Here is a 10,821-nt window from a genome sequence, read left to right on the forward strand (position 1 = left end):
GCCAAAATATGTGTAGGCCGTGAATTAGCAGAGGTTGAAAAAGAACGGTTACACCCTCAGCTGTGGGTACAAGCAAATGTGTCTGGGTGCTTTGGAACTGAAAAGGAACAGTGATTGATAGCACAAGCCAGGCAGTGCAGGAATGTGTGTGCTCACAGACCAGGTCACCCAAATTCTACCCACATCCCTGATTAAGTTCAGCATCACTGATCCAAATGTCTACCTGAGTCATTGTCTCAATGAAAAACAAAACTTTTAGGTAAGATTTAAGAAAATTAACATAGAAACCATGCCAGTCTTCCTTTCTTTCTACCTTTTCTTCTTTACGAGCTTTTCTCTCCTTTCGTAGTTAGTTCCCACTTCAGGACCTCCTGGTTCTCCATCAATGGTCATGAGTCATCAGCTCATTTACTTTTATTTCCTTCTCTGTGCTTTTCTGTTTTCTTCCTCTCTCTGGGCTCTTTGCTTCCTGGAGTAGCTCAAAAGCTGAGACCCTGATCAGACAACAGCCTGGCAGCTGAGTGTGAAAGGCTTTGTAAATCCCGGGTTTCAGATGGTGCAGCCCAGCAGTGGTGGGGGTTCTGCTGATGTCTGGGATTATTCTAACCCTCTGCAGAGCTTGTGGGTCCTTACCTCATGCAACATTTGTAGAGCCTGCTCTAGGAGGGAGATCTGGCAGCAGCTTCAGAGAGAATATTGAGATTTCCAGGGGAGGAGAGAGTGAGAATTACCTGGTCACTGCTTGCTCTCGTTCTCCGGGCTGTCTTAGGGCTGAAGCACAAGTTGGCACAAAGTCCATCTTAGCTTCACTATTCTGCATCCTTGAAGGAAACAGCTTTTAGAAGCTGTCTTGGGTGATGTGATCCCTGAAAGCGTTCGAGTCCAGGCTGGATGTGGCTTGGAGCAGCCTGGTCTAGTGGGAGGTGTCCCTGCCCATGGGAGGGGATTGGAACTGGGTGATCTTTAAGGTCCCTTCCAAGTCAAACCATTCTGTGATTCCATGATTCTGTGTCTTCTCCAAGAGATAAATCAGTGCTGGGACAAGAGAAATGAGGAAGAGAGATACTGAAGCCCAAGAGAGCAGTTCCTCATTCATCCCTCAGCCTTCCTTTGTATTTCCAGCATGTAGGCCCTGCGCAGGGGCAGAGAACAAGTTAATAAGTGTAACCTGCTGAGGTAACTTGTGTGCTTCTGGAACACTTTAAAGAAGGGGGTTTCCTTGTCTTCCTCCACAGAGACTTGAAGCTGGACAACGTCCTCCTGGACAATGAGGGGCACATCAAAATTGCTGATTTTGGGATGTGCAAAGAAAACATGTTTGGTGATGCGAAGACAAGCACTTTTTGTGGCACTCCTGACTATATTGCCCCTGAGGTAGGTGTGGGGCACAGGGAGATCAGCAAGTGCTGGGGGACAGGAAATATGTCTTAAGACATGACTGTTGTGCAGTGGTAGAGGCTGCAAAGGGTAGTAACCTGGCTTGGAGCAGTTCCAGGCCAGGAACTGGATTTCATCTTGACTCAGAGTCTGTGTTGCTGTCTGGCATTGCTTATTTTTGTGGCTAATTCATTGTTTTTGTGCGAATGACTCTGGGAAACAAGTGGAGCTTGGCTTAAACCAAGAAGCAGAATGCTTAATGGAAATTCAGTTTAGGCCACGGCAGAAGAAACTCCAAGAGGTCCTACAATTCAGGGACTGACACAGCACGAGGAATGCTGACTGTGCCCTTCCCTTATTTCTTTCAATTTTTAACCAGAGAGAAATTTGTTCTTTTTCTTTTTCCCCTAGAAAACGTAGGTGTTTTGAACTAGATCCCTCCAGAAAAGAGAAAGTTTCCTTAACCTGATGACTTCACACAATGATAAATCTTACTGTGGAGAGGCTTTGACTAATTAGGTGGCCAAAGAAAATGTTTCTTAGCTCAGAGAAAAACCTACAAGTCATCCATGCATCATGTCTGACATCGGTCTGATATCCATTTATTTACCTTTCAAGATCCCATTTTGTAATTTTAGTGTTTTCATGATGGATATTGGTGCTTTCCAAAGAGCTGTCAAAGCCTTCAGGGTTTTATTTTTCCTCTACTATAATTCATTGGTCCTTCACTGTGCACTAAGGGCTCTATTCTGGCCAAGGTTACACCACTGCTGGCTCAAGGGTCTCTTCAAATCAGTTGGATTTCTATTGCCTAAGAATGGGTGTAAGTGTACTCTGCAATCAAGCTAATTGTCTTTTATTCCACTTCAACATGCCTTTATTTAAGAAAAAAAATGCTATTTTTTGCTCATAAAAAAAAAAAGATAGCTAAGTGTTGATCCTTTATCTGTGATTTTATTTTATAGAAAAGAGAAAAAGTAAAATAGCTCAGAGTTTTACTTCTGCACCGTATTTATTTTAGGGATTCAACGAGTGCATATAAAACCTTTTACCTCTAAATTGAAAGCACTTCGAGAGTTTATGGATTGTCTCCCCTGCCACAGGCAGGAGCACTGGACTCTGTCAGTATTTCACTGCAGCTGCTACCACTGTTCTTTGTTACAGACCCAGCAACTTGGCCACAGCCGTGCAAATAAGGGGTTTTGGGGTCAGTAGACAAGCAACTTTTTTTCATTTCAAAAAATACCTGACAAAAAAAAAAGACAGCCTGAAATTAAATTGCTGAGTTTATTTTTTTCCCAGAGAATTTCAAACAAAATAAACCTTTTTCTTTCTGACTGCCATAAAACACTTTAATTTCAATTTCCAGATATTTTAGAGTTTAAAAGATAAAGCCTTGTAAAAATAATTTCCCTTTTCAGAAGGAAAGGTTGGGATGATTTTGTCTGTAAGTGATTCAGAAAAAATATACTAAGGGGTCTTGCTGATTTTTTTTGGTTTTTGGCTCTGAGTGGAACTCATTGCATATATTACATCATATATTCAAATTTCTTTTTTGTCCTTTTTGCATCTCCTCTTTTGGAGACAGATGTAGTATAAAGCATCCCATTGCAACCAAGCTGTGGGCTCAAAAGTAAAGATTGTGCCTTTAAATGAAATTTTCCCCTCTACAGCTCTAAAATTCTGATGAGAATCCTACACAAAACAGTGATCACATGAACCTTTAGATATCTGCAATATAAAAATCTATATATGAGCAAGTTTTTGAGGCTCTTTGAGAACCAAAGGAGACAAACAGGGGTTGTATTTTACAGCAGGTAGATATTTATCTGGATGTTTAAAATTGGGCTTATTCCCTTCCTTGGCTATAAAAGGAGCTAGTGATAACTGGTTCAGCTTTAGGTATCTCCACAACAGATATCCGAAGGCAGGTGAGATTAATTTTGCTTCTCCAGAAGGGAAGTTTGAGAACTTGGTGATGGTCCTTTAGACTCTGGCAAGCTTGTCACTCCAGCTGGATGTCACTTTATAGGTGACACTGAAAGGCACAAACCAAGGGACTGACTGAGGGCAAATTCCTGTTCCTCTACCTAAAACTCAGCTGGTCTCAAGAGGACAGATCAGCAACCTCTTTCATGTCTTTCCTGGGGAAGATTTTTCTGGGGTAGAGTCACAACATTTTAACTGAGTGATGGTCCTAAAGTACCCTTATGCTTTTTTTTTTGTAGTTCTAAAACTCAGCTTGTATGACTTCAATCAATCCCAAAACACTAATACCTAGCCTTTCGTCTTCTTGGGCTTCACAAGCCTGAAGTGAACCCTTAGAGAGCAGGCTAAAGACAACTTGTCTCACCTTTTATATTTGAGAACTCTCCAGTAGCCAAGGATTTGTTCATGTAACTTAAGAGTTACATGCAGCCCGTTGTCTGTAGTGCCAGGGACTGTTTTGGCACCCAGGTGTGGCTGTGCCTCGTCACTCCAGGAGCCACAAGCCCCTCACCACTGGCAGATTTCTGGCTCCTGCTGCAGGCAGAGGGAAGCACCTCTGCTATCCCACTCTGCAGAGCAGCTTTTGCAAGGCCATGGTCTGGCCACCCGTCTGAAGTTGAAAAACTCATGTCAGACATTTTACTTCTGCCATTTTTGCTCCTCTTTCTGGGCAGATACTGCTGGGGCAGAAGTACAACACCTCTGTTGACTGGTGGTCCTTTGGTGTCCTTCTGTATGAGATGCTCATTGGCCAATCCCCTTTCCATGGCCAAGATGAGGAGGAGCTTTTCCAGTCCATCCGTATGGATAACCCCTTCTACCCTCGCTGGCTGGACAAGGATGCAAAGGACATCTTGGTGAAGGTAAGAATCACCATCCATCAAACGAAAGTCTTTCTGCCAGAATTATTGTCTTCAATTTTTTTTATCTTCAGCTGTTGTAGAGAGAAACAGATTTAGTGTCCTAGGACCAGGGAGAGTCACTGTCTTTTCTGCGGGCATCAAACTTCACATGACCTATGTCATGAGGAGATTTGTGTGTCTTCCTTCTCCTGAGTTGTGATGGTGGCTCCTCAGAGGGCACCAGACACCAGCAGAGATCAGTTTATTTGCAGAGCACTCCCTAAGGTGCCAGGCATGTTACCTCCTGGAAAAGATACTTCAAACTAAGGGCTTTGATTGAAGCAGATTGAGATGTTGAACATCTCTTTTTGGGGCACCCACTGCCATCTCTCTGCCCAAACAGCCTGTATTTCTGTCAGGATTAGAGATAATTATCATCTTTACACCAATCAATAAGCTTCCTTGTTTAGGAAAAAAAATCCCAACATTTTCTCCATTATGGGTTCTTCTCATGGCACTGACTCTACATAATTACACATTCCACCCTGCTTAATGCCTGCATTATCAGCAGAGAGTTTAACCTATGGAATCAACATTCCAGCTTTTTGTAAGAGAGCCTGAGAGGAGACTGGGAGCAAGAGGGAACATCCGCCAGCACGCCTTTTTCCGGGAAATCAACTGGGAAGCTTTGGAAGAGAGAAGGATGGAGCCTCCTTTCAAACCGAGAGTGGTAAGGATGGATCTTCTTTCAATTCCACGCATCTCAGGTCTTCTAAACTGTGCATTTCTGCTGGTTGCCTGACCTGATCTTCACAACTACTCCTTTGTGGTGGCTGCAAGCCCAGGTTTGGCACGCCTACACCTGAGAAACCATAAATTTCTCATCTCTTTCTCAGTTACTGCAGCAGAGTAACACTTTCCCTTCACCACATAACTGCAGCCCCTTCTGAAAGGATTATCTTTCATTGCACTGCAGAAGGTAAAACAGTTCAGGAACCGGGTGTTTGGCTAAATCAGAATCATTCTGACTATTAATAACAGTCTAATTAAATTATTATACTCCTATTAATAGCAATAATAGAATTTAATTTGACAAGCACATCATACTTTTATTTTACAGCCTTTCACAAGTGTTATTCAGTTGATGGGTTCAGTCTGCCATGTTACAAAGCTGTAACATCCCTGCCTGGCAGAATTCCTGGATCACAAGCTCAGTGCCTCCTTTATAATATTTATATTTACTGGCTCCCATCTAAAGGTTGAGCTGAGCCCGTAGGAAGCAGCCTGATAGGGCCAGTACCATTGTAATGAAGATCTGACTATTAGTGGTTTGACATCAGTTTTTTTTTCCTTTTCTTGAAGAAATCTCCAAGTGACTGTAGCAACTTCGACAAGGAATTCCTAAATGAAAAACCCAGACTCTCCTGTGCCGACAGAGCACTGATTAACAGCATGGACCAAAATATGTTCAGCAACTTCTCTTTTGTGAACCCTAAAATGGAGAAGATATTTTCCTGAGATCTGCCTTACTGAAGGAATTCTCTGTAATGGTTTGAGTAGCACTTTGTCAGCTGAAGACTGTGCATGGTTATTTTTATCAAGAACCCTCCAGAAAAAAGCACCTCAGTGAAAGTTTGTACCATGCCTGGAGGCTTCTGAGTTATTCCAGTCCGTAGCAGATGCCAGCCCACTCTTCACTGATGATAAAGTTTCTTTGTGGTATCTTTTGGTGTCTCTTCTCTCTCTTCCCAATGTTCTTGAAGTTGAGAGCATTTGAAAATGAGGAGGTGCCAAAACCTGTTCCCCACTACTTGTACACGCAGCCAACAGGTTTCTCTGTAAGGAAAAACAAGTATATTTGAGCTTCTGGTGATTTCAGTGCCCATTTCTGCAACTCTGACTCAGACCCACCTTCTTCTGAAGGAAAAGTGATTTGCTCAAGGCCTGAGAATGTCAGGGAAGACTCAGATTGGATGCTTTGGTAACCTCCTCTCGTCCATATGCAGAATTGCCCATGTGTGCAGTTTTGAAGCAGAAATTTGCTCCCTACACCTTTTAAAAATACTGTTCACAGGTGTTAAGTCTCAATTTTTCTCCATGGGACAAAGAGACTTTCAGGTGCCCATTCCACCATCTGTACATCTCAACGGATCGTTACCAAAGGAAGTGCCAAGATCAGTACAGAAAAACAGTGGTTTACACTTAGTGCCTGAGCAGGGAGGATGGGAAGTTGCAGAATGCTTCGAGAACCCTGTTCTAAAGCTTTAAGTGTCCTCTCACACACCAAACTCAGGGCAAGGTCTGGGTGGGGCTTTCTGACGTGTTAACCTAAAACCACATGAGAAAAGTGCAGCATGTTTCCTCAAACCATTGTTTAAGCATTGTAAAAGTCACAGAATTGGGGTATTTCACTTGAAAGGTAATAACTGGTCCTGCAAAGGCTGGTTTACTTTCTGTTTCTCTAAATGATGTGCCAGCTCTTTGGTACAGGTCAACGAGCTGCACACGATGGTCACAGGGCAGGAGGCACATCAGGTGAGGGTGGCCCTCACCTTCACCTTGTGACATTTTTCTGTGTGTTCTACCCCTTTGCAGCCTGTGGGAATGTAGGTGGGTTTGAAAAAAGTCTTTTCTGTGATCCTTTCATCATGGGATCTTTTTAAATAAAGGTGCACTCTCTTCTGAGGTTGGAGATTTGTGAAACCACCCAGTTACTCCTTGTCGCTGAGACACCTGTTAAAAGCTGGGTCAAAATCAAGTCAGAGCCTAAAAAGAAGATTTTGTAACAACTTAGGCTTAGGAAGCTGCTCAAGTTGGTGTTGGGGTCTATTTGAAGAACATACATTTGGAGCTTTGTTGCATCAACCTCATGTCCATGAAGAAGAAAAGCTCTAGAAGGTGAGTTATCCCAAATTCAGGTTCCCTTCAGAGGTGCCTTCCTGGCTCTGCTGGTCTGGGCTGTCAATTTGGACCTCCCAACAGGATGTATGCAGCCTTGAAGGCAGCACTGGGATATCACTGGCAGTGACTGCAGGCACAGAATCCAGCAGGAACAAGAGCTGAAGCGTGTGAGGTGGACAAGAAGAGCAGAACACCCTGAGAAAGGTTTCAGTCCAGTGACTCTGATGAAATCCTTGTTTGTGCTGTATGAAACGCAGGAGGGGGCATCTGTGCTCGTAGTTTGTGGAGCTGGTCATCGTGTTTAATTAGAACAGTTAACATGAATTTTTTAAATGCCAGTGCTGTTTGTACAGTTTAATAAAATGTTGTGTATAAATGGGAAATAGGCATTGAAGTGATTAAATAGGGACAAAGAGCAGAGGTGCTTAGAAAAGCCATTAAAATCACTCTGTGCTGTCTGGGGAACGTTCCCCAGGGGAATTTCAGCCCATAAATACACAGCAGCAGCAAGCACTTGAATAACTGTAACTACTCCACAGGGCAATAGTTAAACCAAGGATTTGGTGCTGTGCAAAGGTATCCAAGAAGAAAGTGAAATGTTCCTTTTCACTGCCAAAAAGTGACACGGCACTGAATGGGGTCGGGTATCTCAGAGGGGTTGCAGAGGAGATGTGCAGAGGTTGTTACTAAAAGTGAGTGATTCGGGACATCTTCCTTTGACACCCGAATGAGGCTGGGTCATCCAAGTCCTGCGAGGGCCTGAGTGTGTCCATGACTCTGGTGGAGTCTGGCTGGCCTGATCCAGACTAGGATTGCATTTCTGAGCATTTGAAGACTGGCAGTATCCCTAAATGATGGTGAGGGATGTTCTCTTTGCAGCAGCACAGCAGTTTGGGCTTGAAGCCAATGCAGGGACAACCCAAGAGCATAGACTAAGGAAGGAGGGTGCTGGTTCACCTCTTGTGGTTAAGTCACTGAAGAGGAACAGGCTTTAACACCTCTCTGATCAGAGGCCAGGCTCTCTGCACTCCTACTGTGGTTCTATACAGCCACACGTAAGAGTGCCTTGTGAAGGAACCCGTTGAGTAACTGCTAGAGCAGGCATAGCGTTAGGATTAGTGTGAAGCTTGTGATGCAAACCACAAGAAGAAGCACCTGCTTCTCTTTGCAAGGCGTCTTCAGCTTAAAAACCCAATAAACCCATTGAGGATGGGGGCAGGGACATGGGGAGAGGTGGATACGAGCCACCACGAACGTGTTCACTGTGTGTCCCACTGTGTGAGCAGCCTCCCAGCTGTGCCTGTGGGGTGTGAAGAGTGACGTGGGAAGCAGCAAACGCTTTCCTGTGGTGACAGTGATTGAGAGATAACAGCCAGGGAGGGCTGAAAGCCAAACACCCACGCAGAAATGAGCAGGAGCCCAGGTACTCACCAAGATGCTCCTTTGCCCTGGCTGAACATGGCACCTCCATTCCCATCTTCTTTCCCTTTTTTCTCTCCCCTCCTCCGTAAAAATGTTCATTTTATGGCATAGTAGATGGGGCTTGCCAGGTTTGGTGATTCATTTCCTGACAGCTCAATCCTGTTCTGGAGCCCAGTGGGATCACAGCACTACTGCAGGACCATGGCACCAGCAAACATCAGGGTCTGACCTCCAGCGCCACCTGTTTCAACTCAAGCTTTGGGAGTCCCCAAAGCACCCAAATGCTCCTTACTTGGTCTTGCTGCCACACCTGATGGATATATGAATTCCTACTTGTTGGCATCCACCAAATCAGGATGAGTGGGAGTCACCTGTAAATGACAGCCCTAATTTCAGGACTCCTGCAAAGACTTCCAAGAGGAGGTGGGTTGGTCTCACAGCTCCTCAGCGTTCAGAAGACAAAACCAAGCTCTGTCCTACACCCCACCATGCTCCTTGCAGCCTGTGCTGAAAGGAAAGACAACTTTGCCCAGTGGTTACAAGACATTCTTGCAGTGCAGAGGTGTCACCAAAAGTCCCTGTCCGACAACACAACTCCAAAGAGTGGGTCCTGGGAGTCGAAATGCTCTTCCCTTTGTAATTATATTTGTACCTCACCTATCTAAAACCCAAGAGAGAGATCCCAGCTGGGACCTAACGTGGTCTCTCACTCCAGGGATACCACATCACCTGCAGCCACCAGATCATCATCAATGATGTGTCTTGTGGTGTGAAGCCAGCGGAGGTCTCAGTGCAGGCCTCAGGAAGCTTTTCTACCTTCCTTGCTTACACAGAAGTTTTATCTCTGGTACATCACAGCAGCCAAGGCAGCACATGCAGAGCTGGTGAAGTACAGGAAATAAGTGTATTTTTGGCTCTTCTGTAACTGGCACTGGGTGCAGCTCAGTGACTGCACGCACTGTAGTGAGGTCCATTCCGCTGTTGGTGACAGCCACCTTGGAGTCCTTTATCTCTTACATCCCCTCAATGTTTATGTATGCAAAGATAGAATTAAAAATAGATGAGAAGTGAAACAAAGAAAAAACCGGCATTGAGTCGTGGAAGGTGAAGCAAGAGCAGAAAAGGCAAGTAAGGAAGAAAAGAGGGATATAGGTTGGTGTAGTATTATGTAACACTTCCCTTCATCCATTGGTTTCAATTAGAGCTCTGCTGTTTTCCTTCAAAGCCACTCGTACCATCCTAGAGTTGCTTTTGTAGCCAAAGCACAGAACTTTTGGAGATTTCAGAGAATGGGACAGGCTGAGACCAGAATGGCTCTGATCTGGCCTCCCAGGTAGCACAGAGATGCCACTCCTGCTCTGGCATCTCCCTTAGAAATCAGGATATTTCTGCTTTGAATCTGGATTCAGGTCCCAATAAAATATTTTAATTAGGTTGTCTATAGCAGAGGAATGCAGTTTAACTGCTCAGTTTTAGTCAGGTAGCATCTCTGAGACACCCTGGGTTATCCTGAAGGACTTCTGCTGAATATGGTTCTCTCCTATAACCTGCGACTTATCCCACCCCCAACAGCCATGGACACCTCTCTGTAAGCAGCAGAATCAGGCCTGGAGTTCACCCTCCAGCAGGCACCTGCACTCAGCCAGTCAAGTCTGGTAGGAAGAAACATCAAAAATTAGTTATCAACGTGATTTCTGCAGTTGCTGAAGAAACTTCATGAAGGAAATCCTCCATCCTCCTGGTACATCCTCATTAAGGGGGACCAGGGGACACTGCATTCCTATTTTCACTGGCAAGCATATTCCCTTCTCCCATAATAAAGCAATGACAATGAGAGAGACACAAAGCTCAGCATTTACGATCTTTTGAGAACTGTCTTTGCTCTTGAGGGGAAACACTTTTAAGCTAAAAGAAGGTAGGTCTAGATCAGATGTTAGGAAGAATTTTATTTTTTTTAATCAGAGGGTGGTGAGGCCCTGGCAGAGATGGCCCAGAGAAGCTGTGGCTGCCCCATCCCTGGAAGTGTCCAAGGTCAGGTTGGATGGGGCTTGGAGCAACCTGGGATAGTGGAAGGTAGAATAGCAAGGGGTGGAATGAAATTGGCTTTAAGGTCCTTTCCAAACCAAACCATTCTGTGATTCTGTGATCCAGTCACAGGAGATCACCATAGGAGAGACTCAGTTAAGACAAAGCTTAAAGGCATCAGCTCTTTCTCATTCTGCATTTTCACATGTTAAATCAAAACAAAACCCCTTAATCTCTGTTCCAGGAGTCAACTGGATTCTGCCTG

At 44.5% G+C, this 10,821-nt stretch overlaps 1 protein-coding gene across 2 annotated transcripts in view; it reads left to right on the top strand.

Moving 5' to 3' along the window:
• The window catches only part of PRKCQ (protein kinase C theta), a 38,999-nt gene extending 31,507 nt beyond the window's left edge, over nucleotides 1-7,492 (top strand). For both annotated transcript variants that reach the window (XM_008638392.2, XM_017740412.1), the window contains 4 exons: nucleotides 1,236-1,374; nucleotides 4,041-4,229; nucleotides 4,810-4,938; nucleotides 5,571-7,492. In XM_008638392.2, coding sequence (XP_008636614.1) covers nucleotides 1,236-1,374; nucleotides 4,041-4,229; nucleotides 4,810-4,938; nucleotides 5,571-5,726 — 613 coding nt within the window. In that variant the 3' untranslated portion in view covers nucleotides 5,727-7,492. The remainder of the gene's footprint in view (nucleotides 1-1,235; nucleotides 1,375-4,040; nucleotides 4,230-4,809; nucleotides 4,939-5,570) is intronic.
• The last annotated feature ends 3,329 nt before the right edge of the window (nucleotides 7,493-10,821 follow it).

Source organism: Corvus brachyrhynchos, unplaced genomic scaffold (assembly GCF_000691975.1).
Source record: "Corvus brachyrhynchos isolate BGI_N302 unplaced genomic scaffold, ASM69197v1 scaffold307, whole genome shotgun sequence".
NCBI classification, from domain to species: Eukaryota; Metazoa; Chordata; class Aves; order Passeriformes; family Corvidae; genus Corvus; species Corvus brachyrhynchos.